Below are 26466 nucleotides of genomic sequence, written 5' to 3' on the forward strand. Positions count from 1 at the left end.
AAACGAGGCAGCAGCCTCTTGATAAACGACACAGGCAGCACCCCTGAGCAGCTATGTTGCTGATAAATGTGCCTAATGCGCGCACACACAGAAAAAAAAACACATTGATTGATTGATTCATTCATTTTTTTTTGGCACTTGGGAGGGAGAGCACCCGAACAAGGCAGCAGCCTCTTGATAAATGACACAGGCAGCACCCCTGTGTAGCTACATTGCTGGTGATAAGTGTACCTAACATGCACACACACACAGAAAAAAACACATTGATTAATTAATTTTTTTTGGCACTTGGGAGGGAGAGCACCCGAACGAGGCAGCAGCCTCTTGATAAACGACACAGGTGCACCCCTGTGCACCTACATTGCTGATAAGTGTGGCTAACGCGCGCACACAGAAAAAAAATATATTTTTGACACTAGAACCACTGGATTGTACCGCAGTGTAATAATAAGGTAAGTTATAAAAATATATATTGTACCTAAGATACAGTTATTACATGTGGCCACCGTGTGAGGGTGGTGAGAAATAGTATGTCGTTTTACAAAACAAAGCTAACATTTACAAAAATGAACATACGGCAAATGGTGTAACCAATACAGCTATAGATCAATGAACTCAAAATATAATGTAAGTAATAAGTATCTGTTCCAAAAACAAATTGGATGGCACAGTATGGAAAGTTAAGTACCCTTCTTGGGTTATGGTATCGCTAAAGGTGAATACCATACAATGAAAAAGGTACCAAATATCAAAGAACAGAAATACTATTAGGAAATAGGTGCCTCAAGGGGAGCCAGACACAGTATAAAACAATGACCACTAGATGTCCCCATATATTATGAAATCAATACTATAAGTCAGAGGTTCCCAAACGCGGTCCTCAAGGCTCCTCAACAGTTCAAGTTTTAGATGTATCCATGATTAAGCACAGGTGGTTAAATCAAATTGACTGAGGTACTAAATAACTCACCTGTGCTCAACCATGGATATCTCTAAAACCTGAACCTCTGCTATAAGTGGTAAATGCAACATAGAAAATAAAAAAACAAAAAAGGAAAAAATATATATTGATAAATTTTAAACCTGAAAGAGGGCACCTGGAGCTGAGGATTAAGGATCAGGAAAAGAGCCACTACGACCAGTGTGTCAGTGTCCAGAGAGATGCAAACAGATGTATGACCCGCAGTTATATTGCAGCCTGCAATCACCCACTTGGTGAGCGCAAGCAGGCAAGCTATGTCCACAGTCTCCGAAAGTCAAGTTGTAGGGTTCATTAGGTACTTGCCTACAGACACTGTATCCAGAGGGTCAGCAGTTCCCAGGACAAACCGAGGTGAATGAAGGGAGAACTGTGGTAAGTCTCTCTGAATCCTGTAAAGGTGAGTAGAAAATAAGAGGGGAACGAAGGAGGTAAGGGGGATAAGAAGTGGGGTCTAGGCAAGACACAATAGGGAAAGTGGGTAAAGAGAAGGTATAGGAGAGACAAGCAGACACAGCTCACAGCTGGCAGGGATGAGAGAAGGTAGGATCAGCCCCTGGGGACCAGTGCTCAGAGGGCCAGTCACACTCATGGAGGGCAACACCATGAACTCCTGATGGGGTATCCTGATCACCAGACAGCCAGGTATGAGGAAGGACGATCCATGCTGTGGAAAACAATCTCCCAGGAAGCTCCAGCAAAGTAGTCAGCAGCCGCAAATCTACCAAGCAGCTCTGTAGCTGAGGATGAATCAGTCCAGCCAGTAAGAGGAAGGCGGGTCTTTCCGGGTCCCGAGGGGCATCTGCTCACGGAGGTGCCAGCAGAAGGGATGGCAGCGAGGATAGTCCCCGGCAGTATCAAAGAGGTCACCACATTACGGGCCACCTGGTGAGCCTAATCAGACAATTGACTGTTGAGGGAGCAGGAGTCCCACTGTATGGAGGGGCACCCGGAGTGGTCAAATATTGACAGAAGCCAATATCAGAAGCATGTCCCAGAGGCGAGCCCAACTCAAGGCAGCAGATAAGGTCTGCAGAGACAGGGTAGGTGAAGCTCAAGGGCCGGCCGGCCAGAAATTTGCGGCCAAAGACGGCAGAGGGCGGTCACGAACGCCTGAAAACTTGCAGGCTAGGATCCCATGGAAAGACAAACTCTGACCCCCTGGGGTATAGCAAATGTGTCAGAGGTGGCAGTGTGTGCTCAGTGTCAGAGACAACAAGTTTCAAGCCCGTTGCACACTTTGAAAAAGTAATTAGTACACCCAGGGATCGGAGCTTCGGTAAAAACACAGCCACTCTAGGTGCCAAGCCCTTATCTTAGTTATTAAATAGGTACAGGTTGAGTCTCCGATATCCAAAATGCTTGGGACCAGGGGTATTTTGGATAACGGAATATTCCGTATTTTGGAATATTTGCATATAATGAAATATCTTGGGAATGGGACCCAAATATACACACAGAATGCATTTATGTGTTATATACACCTTATACACACAGCCTGCAGGTCATTTTATACAATATTTTCAATAATTTTGTGGCTCAAACAAAGTTTGTGTACATACATAAAATTCAGTTATGTTTCATATACACCCTATACACACAGCCTGAAGGTAATTTTATGCAATATTTTTAATAATTTGTGCCTTAGACCAAGTTTGTGTACATTGAACCATCAAAAATCAAAGGTTTCATTATTTTAGTCAAGCCAAAAAAATTCCGTATTTCGGAATATTCCGTATTTCGGAATATTTGGATATGGGAGACTCAACCTGTACCTACATGATAAAAATACTCTAAAATAAGAGTAAAATTGCATTAAAACTTTAGCCCTTAAAACGAATTACTAATAAAAGAGGAGACAATAAACTTATTAAAAAAGATGGGATAGCAAATTCATAAAAAGGGTGCAATTTCAAAAGCTTCATTAAAACCAGGAGGGTCCCTAATTCAAAATCCCAAACATCTCTCTTTTACATAAGTTATTAAGAATATCACTCTAAAATAAATGGTATGGATAGATCTGATTTACTTCAGCCCAAAAGGAAAGCGAAAGAGAGTAACATCATTCCCTTTTTTACAACCTTTAACTGCCAAGAAAACATAATTAAAAGGACAATGGATCACCATTGGAATGTCTTGTTGATGGATCCCATCTTGAAAGAAATCCTTCCCCCCAGATCAAAGATAGTATACAGGAAAACAAAGAACCTCAAGGAAATCCTAGCACCCAGTTTACTGAAGTTGGAAGATTCAAGACCCCAAAATACTCTAAGGAAATGTCAGGGGTGCTATAAATGTAGTGCCTGTAATATATGCAAATATTTACATCTGAAAAGGAAGTCTTTTTCTAACCATGATAATTCCAAAGAATAAGATAAAAGACTTCATCAACTGCAATGCGATTATGGTCATATATATACTAGAAAGTATCTGTGGTTTTAAGTATATAGGAAGAACGAAATGAGTGTTGAAATTATGCATACAAGAGCATGTTCGCAATATTAGAAACAAAATAACAACTCATGCTATATACAGACATTTTGCAGAATTGCATAATTCCGATCCAGAATGCTTATCCTTTAAAGCAGGGATGGGGAGCCTCAGGCGCGGATGCCATATAAGGCCTCCGGAATCATTTGGTCTGGCCCTCTGAGTTTTCTGCTAGCCTCATCTAGCTAGCAGGGTGCCTAGGATGGCACTCTACAGCCATAATCTATGCAGCAGTGCCGCCTGGAGCATCCTTAGGATACTACGGGCATTGCTATAATCACCGGCGATTGTGGCCCAGCCCCCGTGTGACATCACATGGAGGGGGTGTGGCCTACACCGGGCCCGTATATAATGTTATATATATCAAAATGGCCCTCGTCAGAAAAGTTTCCCACCCCTGCTTTAAAGCCATATAATTGGTGAAACTGAGTGAGAGAGGTGGTGATATTCTTAATAAATTATCTAAAAGAGAGATGTTTTGGATTTTTTAATTAGGGACCCTCTCTCCTTCTGGTTTTAATTAACCTTTTCAAATCGCACCCTTTTTATGAATTTGCTATCCCATCTATTTAATAAGTTTACTGTCTCCCCTTTTATTAGTAATTAGTTTTAAGGGCTAAAGTTGTTATACAATTTTACTCTTATTTTACAGTATACTTATCATGTACGTACCTTTTTAATAACTAAGATAAGAATGTACAGTATATTCAGCAATTCTTTTTACATTTTTTATGATATATGCAATACAAGGAATGATCTAGTCCCTGATCCATGATTCCCTCAGAATGGCCGCTATGTATCCCTGGGAGAGCTAGGAATGCACAGAGCACCTTTATCACCTCCAAAATGGCTGCCATGCACTCTATGAAGAAAAGTTGGCTACACTAAACTGCCCCTTGGATGAAGAGGAAACAACGTGGGCGGAAGTGACATCCTGCACAGCAAAATCGATGGGGTGGAAGTGACATCTACATGCCACATACGTTCCACCAGTTAGAGGAAGTGATGCTGCATGTCTCGGTTGCGCTTCACTGATAGAGTGGACTTTTGCTTTTGGTTCCTACTTATTTTACAACAGGAAATTACGCACTAGCGGTCCAAGGACCTGATTCAGACCCGCTCGCTAGGATGCGTTCGCATGCAGCCAGCTGATTGTTTGCATTCTGCGCATGTGTATGCATTGCAATGCGCAAACCAGTGCAAGCGATCGGGAAATGTATGCTCGCTGTGCAGACTGCCCGGCTGACTGAGTGACAAGAGAAGCCATTTGTGGGTGGTGATAGGGGCTGGTCACTAGAAATGGGGAAGTGGAGGTGCGAACGCAGGCGTGTCTGAGCATCTTAACGCCATTTCAGAGGCGTGCATAATTAAGAGACAGCATCATAGTACACGTCACTTGGTTGTATTTCACACTGAAGCACTCGCAGTGTTTGCGGTAGGGTATGGTCAGCCACAAGCGCAGCGTTCGCTTCCGGAGGTACTCGATATACCGATGGTTGCATACACTTCCTGGAGATGACGTGCACAAGTGGGCATCTTAAGAATAGGCTGGTGGGTTTCTGCACACACAATGCGATCGCACGCTAATGCCTTGCCATGCGATCGCTTGCCTTGCCAAAATTTACATACGCATCTAGCATGCGGGTCTGAATCAGGTCCCAAGTGCGTTCCATCAATGTAATGGATGTGTTTTTTATCTGTGTTCTACATTTTGCATATTTGGGACATTTTTTAAGTAGATGCTTTTAGATAATGCTGCTTAAGTTGACTCATTACCACTTCCTGTGTTATGGATGACTGGAAGTGATGATTCTATGTTTGGTCCACATGTGTCCTCCATCTTTAATTGGTATAGGTATTAATATGTCCTAATGTCCTTACCTCAGTATCCCCTTGAAGTATTTTTTGATAAGACGAAGCACGTTGGGTCCCTCCTATCCTGGACCCTTGGGGGCGTGGCTTGTATGCCATTTCGAGTGCATGTAGGTTCCCAAAGCTTCGGGCTTCCTCGCAGAATATGTTGCCCCCTGGGCTAATTCCCGCTGGATTGTGGAAACTTTTCTCCTGCGGTCACCCGCCTACTAGGTGACCCATTTCTGGGACCCTACAAAGCCCTTCTACCACAGTGAAGGCCCCGGCCTACCTCTGGGTTGGACCTCTGGAGCGGCAGATTGGATGCGACCGCTCCACCTTCTCAACCAGCCATTGGCATTCCCATGACCCCCGTGGAGATCCTCCGGGCAGCACCGGCGCTGGCTCCACGTTTGTGGGGAGGTCCTCTTAAGTGATCCACGGCTCTCTCTGCGGGCTGCCACGGCTTCCTACGGAGGACAGAGAACCCAGAAGTGTCCTTCCCTCCCTGCTTCCAAGGCTGCCTCATATCACTGTACCTGCCTTGCAGACCTCCATTTTGGGTCTAGATGGTGTCACAGGGTGCCCTGACTGGAGACCATCTGCAAGTTTGTTTCCCATATTTTATACCAGCCTGAGTGGGACTGTTGGAGCCCCGCTGTTCTATACATAATAACAGCTCTGACAGTGGAACCGGTATTGCGTCTGGCGGTTGGAATCTCGACAGCGGCTGCCCGACATGGGTGAAAATCCCGATCGTCCCTAAGGTAGTATTGACTAACCTAATTCTCTCCCCTAACCCTAAACCCCCCTTAGGGGTGCCTAACCCTAACCTTCCCCCAGTGCCTAACCCTAATCCCCCATCTAAGTGCCTAAACCTAACCCCCCTTCCCTGCCGCCTAAACCTAAGTCCCCCCCGGGGGTGCCTAACCCCCTTCCCCTAGCCCAAACCTAACCTCCCGGGGGTGGTGAATAACCCTAAGTCCCCCCCGGGAACCCTAAACCTTACCCTCCCCCTCGCGGCTATCCGCACTCGGCGCCCGGCGTCCCTTCGATCGGGATGCCAGGCGCCGGTCTCCCGGCGTCGGTAAAATGACAGGCGTCTAGATTTAGACGCCTGTCATTTAACCCTCGCCGGGATTTAGCAGTCGCGAAGCCGGCTGTCGGGAGTCGCGAAGCCGGCTTCCCGACTGCATACCCTGACAGAACACAGCCTTTTTCAGTTTGGGTCTATACAGTGGACATCTGCATACTGGGATAAAAGAGGGCAGCCATAACATTTGTACCATATGAACATTTAAAAGCTGTTTTTGTTCCTGGACTCTGTGTTTATATTTTTTTATCATATCATTATTGCCTAGCAATTAAATAATTTCTATAGAATATAATCTTTTAGTTCAGTGAGCTAGTGCCATCTTGTGGATAATTCATATTACTACAAGCAGAGGCTCCTATATTGTTGATACAGCCTTTTATTATATGTTCATTGCTCTGTTTTATCTATAAAATATATCTTAACCCGCAATACCTGATTGGTTAATGCATTTTCTACACAATATGCATCGGAACACTACAGGAGGGAAAAAGAGTACTCAGCAGGGTATAATCCCCCACCTATCTCGCTCTGATTCCCATCAACCCTAGATGTCTCCCCCAGTATCACCCGGGAACCCACTTGGTACTGCTGAATCTATAGACACTGTCTACGCTACCAAAAATGATATTCAAGTTATAATGGCAGAACTTAATAAAAAGAGGTAATATTCTAAAGTGGGGCACTCAGAAAGCAGTATCTCCTAAAATGTAACCTTTATTACATAAATTAAAAGCGAATTATAAAAACAAAATGTGTAGTGATATGTACTTGTAATATGTTATATTGTGAGTTAAAAAATGGACACCTCAAATATAGGGTATTCACCCCAGTCCTTGTAATGTGGGCCTTGAGCTAGAATGCAGCTTTTGGTATTGGAGGTGTATTATTATCCAGATCAATTATCAACCTCAATTAATTAGTGGTTACCTCTCCAAACCCTCTATACCTGAAAATTCACTAATTTCCGCTAGTGGTTCTTATATATTCTGAATCCTGCTGGTTACTAGAATGAAAATGTCATATAACTACACATAGTAACTACTTTTTCTGTTACAAAGATGTTGATCTTTGTGCAACTGGGATCAATCTCTGCTGTTCTCAGCAGTGAATCATTTGTTATCCACAAAAGGTCAAATCAATTGACTTATTAATGCCCTCTCTCTGTATAGGTACAAATAGTGTATGTCTGCCTGCAGTATTATTCTACAATGACCAGTAAACCATGTGTAGGTCACTCATACTGTTCAACAATCTGTGTTGTATAAACCAGTTAAACATCTGGTACACACTTTAACAAAATTGTTTGTGATCCAGTAGGTTATCACACTGCAGTTGTAGACTGCTAAAGCAGTGTAGAAGTATCAGTCTAATTTTATGTGTATAATATTCTCATGGGGTGCTTAGATACCCTTACTATATTAAAGCAAATAATGTTTAGAGCACTTGATATTTTTTTACATTTTCACACTGATAGTCACCACCAGTAAGTAGAACTCACAGGACTCAAAAAAATTGGAAGATACTAAGTCAGTTTTAAGAGCTAACATTTAAATCTCATTTAATCGAGATTACAATACAAACAAAGAAATATATAGCAGCAAGACAAACTCACCCCGGTGCTACGTGATGAACATTCGGCATCGGAGACACGGCGCGGGTGGGATGACGTCATCACATCACGTCCTATCCCTCTCCGTCATGTCCAAGCCGGTGCGATACATGGGTTACTATGGTGACAAACCCACCACCAACAAGAATACAAACAAGAGAACACGATAATTATAACATCAAAAATAGATCCAAATATAGATATTAATCAACACCGTGTGAGATCTATCTTAGATCATATATTAGAATGACATGGAAAAACTGCCAAGTGAAACACACACAAAACGGGTAGTATGAAAAAATGCTACAATAACATTTAGTGAACTGGGGGTCTCATTCAGACCAGCTCGCAAGCGCCTGAGCGCTTGCAAGCGTGTCGATGTTTGGCTGTGCGCACGCGCAATGGCCGCACTGCGCGTGCGCAAGCCCTGGAGCGAGAAAGAAATTCTCTCGCTCCAGGGCTCACTAAAAAAGTTTTGCAGGCGTGGCAGGGGGGTGGTTTCACAAATGGAGGCGTTCCCAAGCGAACGTTTGCCAGTGATGTCAGTGGTAGACCTTCCGGCTCTATTAGAGCCGAAAGCTCTCTGGTGCTTGCGGCAGACTAGACCCTACCACAAGGGTCTCGTCGCAAGCCCCGATGGTCGCGATAGTCTTGACCATCATCCTGGTCGCTCGTTAAAGCTAATATTCACAAAAAGCAGGATAGAGACAAATTTTCATTTAAACCAAGCAGAGCTACACAGTTCATCCGGTCAATCCACATTGCCGCCTCCCCTTGTAACAATAGTTTTCCTCTATTCCCTTCTCTCGACAAAGGTGGAACATGATCCACAATTTTGTAGCTTAGGGTAGCCAATGTATGCTTTTTTTCACAAAAGTGGCGGACCACAGGCTGGTCACTCTCTCTCCCATTGAGTGCCAACCTGATGGCCGAACAGTGTTGTGCCATACGTTAACGAAATTAGCACACCATTGTGCCAATATAAATCAAGCTACAAGGGCAGCGAATGGCATAAATGTTTTTCGAGTGATCCCAGTTCACGAAATGTTATTGAAGCATTTTTTCATACTGCCTGTTTCGTTTGTGTTTCACTTGACAGTTTTTTCTGTCATTCTAATATATGATCTAAGATAGATCTGACACGGTATTGTACTATTATTAATATCTATATTTGGATCTATTTTTGATGTTATAATTATCGTGTTGACTTGTTTGTATTCTTGTTGGTGGTGGGTTTGTCACCATAGTAACCCATGTATCGCACCGGCTTGGACATGACGAAGAGGGATAGGACATGATGTGATGACGTCATCCCACCCACTTTCATTGCTGGTGTATGATATGCTGGGCATATATGTACAGATAAAATGCCTGTCACTGTCATTGCTGGTGTATGGTATGCTGGGCGTATATGTACAGATAAAATGCCTGTCACTTTCATTACTGGTGTATGGTATGCTGGGCGTATATGTACAGATAAAATGCCTGTCACTTTCATTGCTGGTGTATGGTATGCTGGGCGTATATGTACAGATAAAATGCCTGTCACTTTCATTACTGGTGTATGGTATGCTGGGCGTATATGTACAGATAAAATGCCTGTCACTGTCATTGCTGGTGTATGGTATGCTGGGCGTATATGTACAGATAAAATGCCTGTCACTTTCATTACTGGTGTATGGTATGCTGGGCGTATATGTACAGATAAAATGCCTGTCACTTTCATTGCTGGTGTATGGTATGCTGGGCGTATATGTACAGATAAAATGCCTGTCACTTTCATTGCTGGTGTATGGTATGCTGGGCATTTATGTACAGATAAAATGCCTGTCACTTTCATTGCTGGTGTATGGTATGCTGGGCATTTATGTACAGATAAAATGCCTGTCACTTTCATTGCTGGTGTATGGTATGCTGGGCATTTATGTACAGATAAAATGCCTGTCACTTTAATTGCTGGTGTATGATATGTTGGGCATATTTTTACAGATAAAATGTCTGTCAGACTGACAGGCATTTTATTTGACAGCCTGATATAGTGACCATATACACTGTGAGATAACTCAGTGTATGGGCCACAATATCTGCGCTCCTCCCAAGGGAGGAGACATTTCCCTGTTCCTCTCCTGTGAAGGAACAGGAAAATATCCATCGGGTTGGCCGTGGCTGGGCATACACTGCCCGTTGTGGCTGACTTTCACTTAGAAAATATTGCATCAAACGAGCATGCTGGGTGATCTGGCTTGCCCAACCGATTGTTATTTTCAGATTGGTCACCCGCATAACACTGTACAATTATCTAATTGTATAATGTATGTACAACATAAAATACATTTAAACATGATTATGAAAGTGTTTGGTTAACTATGAACCCAACTACATCCCCATTATATATGGGTGTGCAACCAATGTATTGTATGTTTAGTATTTCATTTATTTATACTAAAAATTGTCTATTTGTCTTTCACCTTAATTTGGTCACATGGAAGGTGGAAACAGGTCTGACATTTGCATGTAGACTTTTTATATTCAGTGTATATTTGATCTAATTGATAGTCAATATGCGTTTTTGTATGTATACGTCATCTTGCAGGTGTATAGATTTTATTCACTTTGATTCACCTATCTTGCAAATGAGCTTAAACTGGACTGTTTAAAGGAATAGGGAGCTGTGTTAAGCTAGGTACACATTAGATGATATGTGTACCCACCCAGTGATGCGACGGACGACCCCTCCGCCGACGGGCCAACATATCGGGCGGCCTCTATACAATACCCGATCCGGTGCCCGACATGTCAGCCCCTGCCACATCCCGCTGCATGGGGTCACCAGCCGCATTGTCAGGTTGAGCTGCATGTAGAGACGACCTGACGATGCAGCTGACGACCATAGAGGAACGCACAACAGTCAACACAATGGGTACACACTAGACGTTTTGATGATATGTCGGTCCGATATGTCGGAATCAGGGATATCGCCCGGGAAATCGTCTGTGTACCCAGCTTTACCCCTTGCCAACAACTGTGTACAAAAACTGTATCAAAAGCAAAACTCCATGTTAAGTATGCCTTTATCTCTGTATTATCACTACCTTTAAGGGTATGTAACATCTATTTTAAGAGCTAATATTGGGCAATAAAGACTATTCTTTCAAAAGATTGTACTCTATTCCTGCAAGATGCCTATAACTGCTCAATTCCTGTGACCTACAGATAAAAGCTAATCCTCTTAACCCAGTGGTTCTCAACCTCAACCCTCCAGTTTTCCCAACAGGTCATGTTTTGATGATATGGATACCCCTTAATCGCTATACCTTTTTAAAAAATAAAAAATATTTTATTGTTAGGAAAGCGACATATTGTAATACAAGTATATCTTAAATAATCCTCAGCATAATAAACACATTGCCGAGAATCATCCAACAAAATAATTATAATATTTGCAGTATATAAATCCAGATATAAATTGCAGTTGTGCACACAAGAAACAGTTACATACACTGTTACATATTTAGTTACAGTTACAATTACCATTATCATTACCATTAATGGGCCAGCTTACAATTATAGTGCGAGTCAAAATCATAATCAGGATCAAAATCAAAAGGGAGGGCCATTATCAAGTACTTCCAAGTTAAACCATGACGTTGGTTGGAAACATCTCCGTAAAGAATCCTTTAATCGCTATACCTTAATGTCGCTATTTAGCGCTACTAGTCGCATAAGAAATAATTGCTTTCCAGTCCAATCGTGTGGTTCCAAAGCTCAAAAGTTATATTATTCAAGGAAAAAGTATAACGCGCTTTGATCTAAACAATTAGCGCAAAAAGCAAGTAAATACAAGGTACAAGCCGATACATATGCGTGTGCACTGGTCCCAGTATAAAGTCGTCTATCCAGAAGCCTGTGGTCATCCAAAAAGAATGGCTGTATACTATAATCAGTACTCAGGTTATATACCTTACAGAGTTCAGCTCTACCAAAGAAACTAGTTGACAGTTTTCCATTGGTTCTTGTTCCTGGACATTCTGGTATGATGCAGGTCATAGGTCAGTTCATACAGTGTCACTAGGGGCATGTCCCAATTCCTCAGGAGTTGCTTTGTGTGGTTTTCCCACCGAAGAACTGGTTTAAACTAGCCAAAGACACTACAGTGGTATACAATCTAATCACTAATTCCCTATAATTCATATATTGCAGACGCATGATGCGATCTCCTTGCCGATAGAACCGGAGATCTGCGAATAAACAGGGATTTAGAATGGTACCAAACATGACATGTCTACTAGTTTCTGCACCTTAAATATCACATACATTAAATTTTACAACATAAGCATTTGCTAATAAAACCTCTAATATGAAGCTTAATGTGAGGGAACCTTTTTATAAGTGCGTGCATGTGTGAGTGTGAGAATGTTGTGTACTTTCGCTTGTATGTGTTGTGCGTCTGTTTTGTGCTTATCTGTAGGCTTTGATATACAGCGCAAATGTGCGTTTTGTAATTTTATTATGTTATCTAATGTGCGTATAGGTTTTGTTTGGAATTTCAACAATATGCAGTAGCAAAACAGTCTAACGACGCTAATAACCAAGTATAGCGTCGTATACAATGGTATCGTGCTGACGACGCAAAATGGCATCGCCAGATATTAATTAAAAGATTTGGTCTCAGCCAATCATCCGGCTTCGACAATGATTTCTGTCTGTGGAAGCAGGTGGGATAATTACTGACACGTAGCATCTTGAGTCAAGGATTTACAAGTTACCCATCAGTCATGATTCAAACTAAGAATACAGAATGAAACAGCCACAGTCAATAGCAACCACCTCCTAGAAGGATACGTTTCCAGGTAATGCTGAAAGAGTAGGCAGTGGCAGTGAATCATCTACTGTAACTAGGGGCATCACAGTGGCAGTGCTCTCCCCAGAAAATGTTGCCAGCTGGCTAGCATCATGAAGTAGCCATGTCAATGCCTTCACAATAATGAAAGGTTAAAATACTGACCTTATATGAGTTTAACATTGTATATATTAATTCTTCTCTCTTAAGAGGCCCAGTTGTCAGCAACTTTTTCATAATCAGAGTCTATAGGGTCTGGTACTTTTAGTGAAATCAGCATTAGTTTATTTAGTGTGCTCTGCTTCATGGGATTTCTTAAACATGTTTTAATTAGTTTTAGAGTAGAAAATCCTTTACTTCTTCTCCTGATTAATCGCTCTCTCATCTGGTCCGGCGCTGGCTACCTGCAATGGTTAAACAGCATCAGGGAGCACGCAGGTTAACTTCTCTATACGGACAGCAGAGGTGATATTTTTTCTTTTTGCTAATTTGTGCACGCCGATTGTCTGATCCCCCTTCTACTACTTGTTCACTGCCCAAGGGGTAAATTTACTAAAGTGAGAGTTTTTAAAAGTGAGATTTAGAAGAGATGTTGCCAATAGCAACCAATCAGATTCTACTTAACATGTAACTAGCACCTTCTAGAATAGCTAGAATCTAATTCAGTGATTCCCAGCCTCAGTCCTCAAGGCACACTAACAGTCCTGGTTTTAGTGATATCCATGCTAAGCACAGACTGTTACATCAAAATAACTGAGGTACTAATTAAGTCACCTGTGCTCAAGTATGGCTATCCTTAAAACCTGGACTGTTAGTGTGCCTTGAGGACCGTGGTTGGGAACCCCTGATCTAATTGGTTGCTATGGGCAACATCTCTACTAAAACTCACTTCTAAAAACTCTCACTTTAGTAAATTTACCCCTTAGAGCACACATATAGTTCAGGGGATCTTACTACGGCAGTACAACTCTCTTTCTTTCACTATTTATACATTTTACCTAAAGCTAATTCCATAAGGGTATTGCATTGTCCTGTTTCTTTGCAGTTGTGGTGAGACGGGTTGTCCCTCACCTGAATTACCCACATCCTGGTGGAATCAGCTCCCTCCAAGGGAGGCTGGAGTGAAACCTGTGCACTCTGCATTAGCAGTGGATGTGTGTAATTCCAGGTTTTCACATTTACACAGACCCAGCTGGAATAATCAATGGAGCACAGGAAGGGTTTAAAACTCTCTCACACCTGATGCTTGTGGCCCTGATGCTGAGTAGCAGCCAGGAAGTAGGGACAGTGTTGTAGTGCCAGGGTCCAAGGGCTATGCTGGGAGAGCTTGCTCAAATTGTAGCTGCAAGCCACTGCTGACTGATTAGCACAATAAGTGCTGAGACTTTTATGTTTGTTTAATTATTTTATGTTATGTGCCTGTATGTGTTCAGGCCTAAACTCACATATGCTAAGGTGCAGTGTTTGCTGCTATTGAAAAGCCACTGCTTTACCAAAAATACCTGCCTGTCTGGATTACTCATTTCTTTACCCCGTGTTACACAGTGTAATACCATTTTATGATATGTATAATGCAAAAGGGTAAAATGTATTAAAATATACTGGATTAATCCTAATAAGAGGATTTGATAAATAACCTCAGACCTTTGTATATTGTACCATCTGCAGTGTTTATTACATTGTTCTATCTATTGCCAATACTAGTGCATTGTCTCTTTTTTCCAATAAAATGCCAATTTATATGTGTTATACAAAAGGTGATTGTGTACAATAACATGTTGATTCAATTCTAATAGATAATTGTACATTTAATTTCAGACCGAAATGTTATGAATTACCTGCAATGTATTATATGCAGACACTGTAGTGATTATATCACTTATATTTTGAAAGGAGACATTCATGTGATACAAAAAGACACATGTGTAATTATGCAACAGTGTAAATGTGAAATGCTACATTTTGCTCAATAAGCAACATACCATTCCACTGGATATACAACTTATGCACTACCTTATATTCGGTGTGGCACCTAACCCTCTAGCAACACAAATATAATTTTGCATCACTTACACTGTTGCAACATAGGAGCCTTTTAAATTATTGGTGTTGTTTTTACTGGAAGAAATGTAACTATTGCAATATAGGTTAATCAAACTAGACTTTTTTAAAGGGATAACTATTTCTGATACGGCGAGTCTGTTTTTACATTTGTTCTGATATTTTCACCAGTTTGGGAACTTGCTTCTACAGCCCTAATAAAGTCCATGTGGATATGCTTATTGACAACCAATATTTATAAAAAGTGCTGATCAATAACCATGTTTTTTTATATCTAATATTATTTTTCTCCCCCCCCCCCTCCACCCTTTCTCTTCACAAAATGGTTTGATTTGATGATTTTTTGAGTAAAGAGGAATATATACACTAGGTCTTAGGCTAAAAAATGGGAAAAAACCTTAGTGAATGGCGCAAAGAGAAAGCCGCCTATACAGTGATTCAAACATATGAAATATCACCAAATTTCAGTACAAGTAAATTAAAAATATATGTGACTCAAAAGAAACGGCGCTTTGTGCAAGAACAATAAAAAATAAGAAATATTATGTTCCTTAGAAGAAAAATAGTGTCTGTGATGGAAGTTTGGAGAGTTCTTCCTTCTTTGTCCTCCATTACATACGTGATATCATAAAAACACAAAAAAAACAAATACATATGTGTAATAGTTTTTTATAAATAAGTTGTGTATAAACAGTTCTTTGTGGTGAGAATGATTCATTCAAATGGGTGCAGGCGTACCCCAACTCACACTCCATAGTGTAATTTCATGCATCAAAAGGTTTCTTTAATTTCACCTCCGTGCTAAAGAGCTATATAGCCCATACCAGAAAGAGAAAAGAGAAGATGGTTTAAACACATCAAGGTATCTTTATGCAACCTCCATAAATGAGAAGCGTACCCCACTCACGGTAAGTATAGATGACTTCAAATGGATAAAGGTTTCTTTATCCATTTCCTTAATAATTTATTCTCATTGCACAGACCCTCTCTCCGTGAGATATTTATCCTCAAAAAAAAGTTTTTGCAAAAATCGAAGTATAAATGTCGCCCATAGCACAAGGCAGCAACAGGTAATCATATATTAAAAAGTATAATGACCTACAAAAATGGTCAATCAAACATAAGAGACACACACAAAAAGTTTTACAAGTCCATAAGAATATGAAAAATAAAAAAAATTCCAAAAATACAATTTTTTTTAAATGGATGCAAACCTGATGTACCAGGACAAAAAGGCTGTTCACACACATGGTGCTGTCAACGCGTTTCGGCCAATAATAGGCCTTTATCAAGACATGTCCAGAGTGTGAATCAACCTGGTATTTAAAACATGAACAGCCAATCCTAAGCATCAAGGAAATGACATCAGTCTTTATGACACAGTTTATAACAAAAATACATTAACCTTCATATATACAGTACCAGTGAAAAGTTTGGACACACCTTCTCATTCAATGGTTTTTGTTTATTTTAATTATTTTCAATATAGATTAACACTGAAGACATCAAAACTATGAAAGAACACATATGGAATTATGTTGTAAACAAAAAAGTGTTAAACAAATCAAAATATGTTTTATATTTTACATTCCTCAAAGTAGCCCCCTTTTGCTTTGATGACAGCTTTGCACACTCTTGGCATTCTCTCAATCAGCTTCATGAGGTAGTCTCCTGGAATGGTTTTCCAACAGTCTTGAAGGAGTTCCCAGAGGTGCTGAGCACTTGTTGGCTGCTTTTCCTTCACTCTGCGGTAAAACTCATCCCAAACCAGCTCAATTGGGTTTAGGTCGGGTGATTGTGGATGCCAGGTCATCTGACGCAGCACTCCATCACTTTCCTTCTTGGTCAAGTAGCCCTTACATAGCCTGGAGGTGTGTTTGGGGTCATTGTCTTGTTGAAAAACAAATTATCAAATGATGGTCCTAGTAAGCGCAAACCAGATGGGATGGCATGGCGCTGCAGAATGCTGTGGTAGCCATGCTGGTTAAGTGTGCCTGGAATTTAGAATAAATCACCAACAGTGTCACCAGCAAAGCACCCCCACACCATCACACCTCCTCCTCCATGCTTCACAGTGGGAACCACACATGCAGAAACCATCCGCACACCTTCTCTGCATCTCTTTAGGGGGGTGCCAGGAACATTCCCGAAAATTCCCTGGATTTTTCGATACTTACCTTGCCACCGGGTCTCGTTTTCGCCGGATCCTAATTGAATACGGGGATAAATAATTTATCCCTGAAAAGCCTGCGATGATGGCGAAAAGTCGGACCTCTGACTTTTCGCCATCAAGTTGAATATGGCCCTAAGTATATGTTCTAACGCGCTGCCACAAGAGCAGCCAGAAGATGGGGTGTCAGTCCCAACAATAATCAGTATAAATATAAAAAATAAAAAACCAGCGCTGAATTAAATAATTAAATAAAATAGAATTTAAAATGATGGATGGTTTTGTTAAAAATTAATCAGGATACTTTTTTCAATTAACTAAAATCTGCATATCTATGCAGAATAACTTGTGTAGTTGATACATGAAAAACACACAGACACAAAGTGCAGAATACAATGCAAAATACATTCAATATGACCCCACCAAAGTCAGCTCCTGTAATATTTAAATAGGTGTTTATAGGACTCACTCCTCTGTGTCCTAATTAGGATATAGTTAGTAGTACACAAACTTTACCAATAAATGGCCATGGTAGCTGATGTGGAAGTCCTTTGGCATCCAGCAGGAGTTCTCATCTCGGCAAGGGGTTAAATGACAGGTGTCGAAATCCCAACGACTGTCAATTTACCTACCCTGGGAGCCGACACCGGCTTACCGATCGAAGGTAAGCCGGGCGCGGATACCCGCGGGTTGGGACGACGGGTTAGGTTTAGGGTTCCCGGGGGGGACTTAGGCACCCCCCAGGAGTTTAGGGTTAGGCTAGGGAAGTGAGGGTTAGGCACCCCCCCAGGGGGACTTAGGTTTAGGTGGCGGGGGAGGGGGGGTTGGGTTTAGGCACTTAGAGATGTTAGGTACCCCTAAGGGAGGGTTAGGTAGAAAATACTTACACGATGATCGGGAATTTCACTGCTGCCGGGATGTCATACTGAATCCGTACAATGGTAAATTAGAATTGTAGCATTGATAAATAAACCTGGCTTTAATGCCACACACCACTACACAACCCTCCAACATGACCCGTTCCATTAGGTACAAAACGCTCTGCTCCTGGACTTTCCACCTAATGTATGATTGCAATCACCTGTATTGAACTAGGTAAGTGATGAGACAGGTGGGTCAGCACAGGTGGCTGCAATCATAAATTAAGAGGGAAGTCCAGGAGTAGAGCTTTTTGTACCTAATGGAACGGGTCATGTTGGACTGTCTGCACTACATTATTTACAAATGCCCCTTGGGCCCCGATACCCCAGGGGAAGTCCAAGAAGAAGGCAAGTGGGAGTGGCTGCTCAGGGTCTCCCCTGGTACCGTAGTAGTGTAATACAAATATACAATGGAGAGATATACAGTACGTGACAAACAAAAACAGCCATAACAGTGTCTGCTGTCTCCAAAGCCTGTCCCTAACTAACCTCGCCCCCGTAATCCCGTATGCAGCTGGGGTGCCACTGCCCACACGCGGGGGAGCTGGGGGATGACATTTACGGCTGCGCCAACTGCGTAACTAGCACTACAAGGAATACAGAGAAATAGTGTGAGTCATTGTACCCAACTATAATCAGCGCCCACTGCATACAGTCTGATACATGATGTGTGTATTATAGATATATAATATTCTCCATCACCGTGGCGACAGGAAGCCACGTCCAGGCCACGAGTCCACGAAGGGGTTAGTTAGTTACTGGCGTCACAGTCTTCCCCTGCCAATCACAGGTCGCCTCTAACGCTGCCTGGTTGCTGCCATGACAAGCTGCGCAGCTATTGGTGAATTGTAAAGAACCAGTCAATTGGTTGGGAAGAGTGCAGGGGGGCTTGGCGTAGTGTCCCGGCGCGAATACTTGTATACTGCTGTCTCGGTTCCGGGAGTCCCCAGCAGTGAGTGAGTGACGGCGGCTGCCGCGATGGAAGGTATGAGCCGCACCTCCTGTCAGTGACATGTCTCGTCATTACCCCCCTAGTAAGCCAATGGGATCTGGCTGCTTATTAGCGTCACATTGTGCTGAGGTGACGCACCTGCTGCTGCTGGGGCCACACACTGACTTCGGGACGTACTGTACAGCTCCTGTGTGGACGCTGCATGCTGGTGCCTTATGCTTATGTAGATAACATATATTGCTCAGTCCCACTGTGCTGTATGTGGGGTATAAACGTTTGTAGCTAGCTGACCTGCTGCTGTATGCAGCTTGTGTTTGGGTATTAGGAGGAGGTATTTCTCTTTTGAGTGTCATCACACATGGGACCCTAATAAAAGCAATTGCAGACCCTCCTGCAAAACATATGATGAGGGAGTGTTACCTCCTACATCATGGGTCAGGGAACTTTTTTACCTTTTACCCCAAAATATATTTAGATACGCCGATGTTACCCCTTTGATTTGAAAGGAAGGAAATCCTATAGTAGTGCCCCCATATAATGCCCCTGTAGCAGTGCCCCCATATAATGCCCCTGTAGCAGTGCCCCCATATAATGCCCCTGTAGCAGTGCCCCCATATAATGCCCATGTAGCATTGCCCCCATATAGTGCCCCCATATAATGCCCCTGTAGGAGTGCCCCCATATAATGCCCCTGTAGCAGTGCCCCCATATTGTGCACCTGTAGAAGTGCCCATGTAGTAGTTCCCCAATATACTGCCGCTTGTACAAAAAAATACTTACATTAATCCCCGCTCCTGCATCCGCTGCCGTCCTGTCTGCCCGGCTGCTCCTCGGCACTATGGGAGAGACATCATGACGTCTCTCCCATAGTGCGCATGGAGAGAGCCGGAAGCTGGAGTTCAGAAGAGAACTCCAGCCTCCGGCTAACGCGGCGCTGCATGGAAGGAGCCGGGCGCCCGCTGGTAATAACAGCTCAGCGGGCTTAGAGCCTCCCTGCGGCGCCGGGCTGGAAGTCACTGACACCGCACCCGGCGCCAGTGACCTCCATTCCTGGGGGTAATGGACGGACAGCCGGGCATGCAATGATTAATATGCATGCTCGGCTGTCCGTCCATTACCCCCAGGAATTTAATTTTTACCCCATTTGGGGTAATTTACCCCTGTTCCCCGACCAGTGTCCTACATACATGACATGCGAGTCATCGACCAAGGTTCTACGTCTGGTCCACCCAGCCGTATACCCAGTAACGTTACTATAAATTTTGCTCCCCCCTGTCAAAAAAGTTTCTGGCGCCAAACCCCCTGTGGCACGTGCACTCCCGAAAAATGTGTGTGGTTTTGTGATACAGTAGTGCCCCTTACACATTATGCCACACTGTAATGCCCCTTACAACACATTATGCCACACAGTAATGCCCCTTACACATTATGCCACTCAGTAATGCCCTTTATAACACATTGTGCCACACAGTAATACCCCTTACTAGTGTCGGACTGAGGCATAAAGGGCACACCTGGGGAATGCAGTGATTTGCCCCATGCTTAAAGGATGTGATTATCCACCAGAGGGGGTGTGGTCAGCCACCACAGTTGCTTGGATAACTTAGGCAAATCTTGCTGTAGTTTCTATAGAAGAAAACCAAGAAACAATGTTTATCAGTGGTCCTGCTCCAGAAGGTAACTGACCCTTTAATACATTAACAATGTACAATTCAGTGCACAGTCTGGAACATGACACCTGGAGGAGGGGGTGGGCCCCAGGCAGTGGGGCCCACTGGGGATTTCCTTTGTACCCCTGTGGGCCAGTCCAACCCTGCCCTTACATATTGTGCCACACAGTAATGCACAGTACATCCCACCCTGAAAGATCTACCTCACTAATCCTCCTCTCCTGCCAGTCTGTCACATCAGCTCAAGACCGGTTGCACAGTTTCTGGGCATCGCTGACTCCACTCGGCCGCCGTCGTTGCCACACTGACTGGATCTAACTTGATCCAACAGGCGCGCAGGTAAGGCTCTTCACATCGCGGGTGATGTCATGACATTACCTGCGCACTGCATCACTGGGAACTATGGTCTCTGAAGTATACTTGCCGACAATCCCGGAAGGAGCAGCCAGATCGGCAGAACAGGGGGCGTGGCCGGCAAAAGGGGGCGGTCCAAACGAGCTGAGGTCAATTTGCGGGCGTGACAGGGGGCGGGGCCACGTGATCGCATCATTTTAGCACCGCCCCCGCTACACAATGCAGAAAAAAAGGCATTGCAAAGCAGGGGGCGGGGCCAAAATGACGCGAACCGCGTCAGCGCTCCCCCCCCCGCTGCGGGGGTTTATCAGGTAATGGGGAGGGGGGGTCGGGGGATCGGCGGCAGGCGGGAGGCTTGCCTGCCTTTCCGGGGGGGGCGGGAGCTGCACCCGTTTATCGGGAGGCTCCCGTCCGAATCGGGAGGGTAGGCAACCCTGCTCCGAAGCGATCGGGGGGGGGGATTGTTTGGGGGAGGCGCAATGTGTGTCAGTTTGCAAGAGACAAGGTGCTCTTCACGTGACCTAATAATTGCTAGGTGTTTCATGAAGTATACATGGTCAAGAAACACAGTGCACATTAGTTATTATACTACATTTTTTATTGTACAGAAAACAATTAAAAGTACAATCTGGGTGTCCAACTGAGATAAAACGATGGAAGGACCTAGCAAATATAAAAAACACAGACATGTTTGTGTTTAATCATTTAATACTTCAGCTTCCTACAGGTTTGGAGGAAGCATAAGTTCATCATTGCGCTGATTTGTATTGCACCTTTAAAATATAATATATGAAGACACTATGCAAATGGAAAGTATACTATTACAGTGCATGTATTGAGAATTTTTATTAATTCATTTATTTTTTTTATTGAACTCTAACAGATTTGGTTTTCCTCCTAGGCAAAATGTCATCCACATGTTCTGAATATACAATTGGTGGAGTGAAGATTGCGTTCCCATGCAAGGCTTATCCCTCTCAGCTTGCTATGATGAATTCAGTAAGTGACATTATATTTTACATTATTTTTTAAGTTAAATATACAGTGGCATTGGTGAAACTGAGGTAATGATAAATATTAACAGAATGTAGTTTTGAGATGTGACAAAAATGGGGAAAAAAAAGTGAACCCTGGTTGCTGCTCAGAGTAATTATCTAGTAGTGGTGGAGCAAACAAATCTACTGTATAAAAATGAAAATTTGTCCTGTCATTCTATACAAATCCACAGTTTACAAGCCAAGATCGTGAAATTTTACATACGAGCGTATTAAAACACGGCAGAGGCAACTAAAAAAATTTTAAATCGAAATTAATTACTGTTAATTTTTATTTAATTAAAAACCACAATTTTTGCATAGCATTCGCCCTCTACAGGTCAGGTCCGGAATTAGAAAATGATTTCGCCCACAGTTTACAAGCCAAGATCTCTCATGGTTCTACACCTAAAACATCAAAGAAGAATAAAAACATTGTCCTGTTTGGTTTATTGTTACATGCAGATTTGGACACCATTCTTCTTGGGCCATCTGCAAGGTCAATAATAAAAATATTAAAATGTTATTTTTGTTTCATTTCATAATTTGATTTTATAACATGCATTTTGCTACATACTAAGGAATTATGGAATTTTATTCAGTAGCATATAATCTAAGTCTCTGAACATCATTTATAATGGCTCTTGCATGGAGTTTACAGTACCTTTTAAATGCTGTATGAATTTACGAGGGATGAGCGGGTTCGGTTCTCAGAGAACCGAACCCACCCGAATTTCGGGGATCCGAGCAAAGCTCTGATCTCCCTGCCTGCCCCGGATCCCTCACCTGAGGCAAAACCTTGCGATGCTGGTGTCGGGTCACGAGGTTTTGGAGTGGCTGAGAGAGCCATCTGTCACGGCTCTCAGCCAATCAGGGTTAAGCCCATGTAATATGCACACAGGAAGCAAAAGAAGATGGCGCTCGCCATCCCTTGTTGCCTGACACCTCCGGCACCCCCACTGGCAGCATCCCCCGCTGCCGACACCACCGCTGCCGACACTGCCGGAACCCCTGCAATGCTGCCCCACATTCTCAGGACACCCTTAGCGACCCCCACACTGCCAACACTCCCACACTGAGGACATCACCAGCACCCCTGCTCTGCCGACACGGCCGGCACCCTGCATTGAGAACACCCTTGCACTGCCAACACAGTCAGCAAATCTGCACTGAGGATACAGCTGGCACCCCTGCACTGCCGGCATCGCCGGCACCCTGCATTGAGAACACCCCTGCAGGGCCGCCACAGTCAGCAAACCTGCACTGAGGAACCACTACTGATATTAAGCCAGGCTTATTATGAGACTGAATATTGTGAAAATTGATATCTGCATCCATGAGGAGAGATCCATCTGATTTACAGTCAGGCCCATAAAGATAGCAACTACACTCTGATGCAAAAACGGAGCTCTGCAGCACAAATGTTTATTTATACTTGCTCATGCATCAGCTTACACAACTAGATGGTGTCAACAGTAGCGACCACAATTTTTTGTCTACCTCCTTGGTTGCTGGACCGCACTATGGAACGCACAGATGTTACTTCCGGTTCATTCCTTTGTCAGCCCCTAAAGGGTAAAACCGATTGGATGAATCTTATACACCATGGAGTCCCTAAATGCCGGAAACAGCTGCACAAGTAACTGGAAGTAGTTGCTGTGTATTTCATAGTGCGATCCAGCAACCAGGAAGTACACAGTCATCCTGGTATCAGAGCAACAGAAGCTCTTGGCCATGTTTACACTGTACAGCCGACAAATTTTGAATGCTTCTATCTCCGAAGTTTGCTTTACACCGTTACAGGTCCTACTCCCTTCAAAGACCTTAGGACTGTGGATAGGGAAGTTTGTCACACTTTTCGTGAGGCCTGCCTAAGAAGAGGTTTGTTGGAGGATGATGCGTAAACAAACGTTCTTAAAATACCGGGCAACGCCGGGTACTCCAGCTAGTAATCAATAAAACCAATATGAATATAGTGACAAATTATTATTAGTAAATAAAGAATATTGAAGTCACAAAATGGCTGCTGCAACTCCAAATGGCACAGTCACCCGAAATGCGGTAGAACCATAGTGTTCACTCTAGCTCCGGTGGCAGGCAGGGCGCCGGAGCTAGAGAAGGTAACCTTATGCGCGCGCGCCCGAAAAGGGGGCGTGGTCATGAAAAGGGGCGTGTCTATAAGACGCGTCCCCTTTTCGTCATACTTGGGGGCGTGCCCGGCGCTTACGGACATGCCGGGCAGCCCCCAAGCGCTGCAGAAAGGGAGAATAGATGCCGGGCACATGCGCCCGGCGTCTATTCTCCGGCGGTGACCGGGACACCGCATGTTTCTCCACCCGCGGGACACTGCGACCCGCGGGTGAGAGCGGCACCCGCAGGCTGTGAGGGCAGGGCGCTTTTTGCCCTCTTCCTGGAGGGCAGGGTGCTTTTTGCCCTCCAGAAGGAGGGCAGGGCAGGGCGCCCCGCTAAAACAGCCTAGCAGGAACGCTAGAACCAAGAAACCGATACAGGACTGCGTTAATGTGAGAAGATATACACACCTGTAAATGGTGGTATATATTGGACATACAGTATAATTACCACTGTTCACCCATGGGGGTGGGAGTAGCGTGGACCGAACCCTGACACAGCAGAAGCAGCAGCCCATCATGCACTACCCCCTCCCCCCCCCTTTCCAACTGGCATCTCACTTACTGTTTGTAGGGCGCTGGGTTGGAGAGAAGGAGGCTGTGAGGCTGCAGTGATTGCCTCTTGTGCATAGTGGGCTGAAGTGGAAAGGGTGATCGGCATCCTCCTTCCGGCGGGGGCAGCTCTTAGCAGTAAGCTGCACTGTGACGAGGCCAATAAGTAGCGTAGTGCTGACAGTTCTATATGAAACATCAGTGCAGCGCACCTTTTGCACGCGTCATGGTCTTGGACGGCAGAGACATTTTGCTGACCGTACCACCCAAGAAATATAGCATGGAGAGAACACGGATTACACAGACATTATAAAGGAAAAATATAGTTAATAAAAATATTAATATTATATATCCCCCGCTGCCAACACCACCGCTGCCGGCACCCCTGCAATGCTGCCCCACATTCTCAGGACACCCTTAGCGACCCCCACACTACCTTCTAATATTGTCGCTATTTAGCGTAATGAGCCGCACAAGAATAAATGCTTTCAGACTTTGTGTGGTTCCAAAGCACAAAAAGTTATTATTCAATATAAAAACAGATGGTTACACGCTGTGATCTAAATACAATTAGCGCAGATCATGAAGACCCAAGGTACAGTTGTTACATATGCACGCGCTCTGGACCTAGATACCGGCATCAATATTGAAACCTCTGTCAACAGCAAGGCAAGAAGACTGGCATCCAAGTTTAGAGAGCCCACATATATACTCTTACAGGGATAGGCAATACAATAGAACAGTTTGGCATGATTCCATTGGTTCTTCTTCCTGGTTCTTCTGTTACAGTATAGTTCATAGGTCAATTCGAATGGACACAAACCAGCCTCCAACAGCCCTTTGTGTCCTTTTTCCCGCTGCATACTAAATCTAAGCTGGTTACATTACAGAGTACATTTTAATGTTTAACTCTCTATAGTCCATAGTTTGCAGACACCTGTTGCGATCTTCTCACCGATGGTACTGGAAATCTGCAAAGACACAGTGGATCAGTACAACACCAAACACGGTCTGCTTACCATGTACTAAACCTTAGATATCAAATTACATTTATTTCACAACATTAATAATACTGAATAAACCTTAAATATTACACTTTAATACTAGGGAACCTTTTATGCAAGTGTGCAGTGTGTAAGTATTGGGGTTTTGGGAAAAGACGGTAGTTAGCGTTGTGCGACTACGTATTTGTAGAGCACACCATGGTACGTGTTTTGCAGGGTTAATCGGTTTATATGTTTTAGTGACTGTCTGTATTTATATTGTGAGGATTTTCAACTTCTTTCTATTGCGTGGGAATCGCACGGCACTAAATAATAGCATTGCCGTATGTACTTATAATGGGTGAGATTCACTAAAATGGCGCTGGGCGGCCAGTCGCAAAATGGCGTCTCATTGCCATTCGCAAAATGGCGTCGCGCAGATTTAATTTTAAACAGATACTTTCTCAGCCAATTATCTGGCTTCGGCAGTACACCCTTTGATGGCAAACAACATGCTATCATACTCTGATTTTAAAATTAATTTAGGCTTACATTATGACATATTATTTAATGTTAATTTACGGGATGACACAAGGTGGTTCTTAATCCATCAATAATGTGTCTCTAGGAGGGGACATAAAACTACCCTTATACGCACACCGCGGATCTTGGGAGATCATGGGAAAGATGTGCGGATGCACAAATCCTATAAAGGAAGTCTTGAGGGGGAATAGGGACTTACATTATTTAAGATGTTTTAAAATGACATTTTAATA

At 43.4% G+C, this 26466-nt stretch overlaps 1 protein-coding gene across 1 annotated transcript in view; it reads left to right on the plus strand.

Moving 5' to 3' along the window:
* Nucleotides 1-18881: 18881 nt before the first annotated feature.
* BRIP1 (BRCA1 interacting DNA helicase 1) overlaps nt 18882-26466 on the plus strand; it is a 421240-nt gene continuing 413655 nt past the window's right edge. Inside the window, exons 1-2 of the mRNA XM_088446318.1 lie at nt 18882-19001; nt 21894-21991. Of these exons, the coding sequence (XP_088302444.1) occupies nt 18995-19001; nt 21894-21991 (105 nt within the window). The 5' untranslated portion in view covers nt 18882-18994. The remainder of the gene's footprint in view (nt 19002-21893; nt 21992-26466) is intronic.

Source organism: Taudactylus pleione, unplaced genomic scaffold, assembly GCF_031769625.1.
Source record: "Taudactylus pleione unplaced genomic scaffold, aTauple2 ptg000397bl, whole genome shotgun sequence".
In the NCBI taxonomy this organism is placed as follows: Eukaryota; Metazoa; Chordata; class Amphibia; order Anura; family Myobatrachidae; genus Taudactylus; species Taudactylus pleione.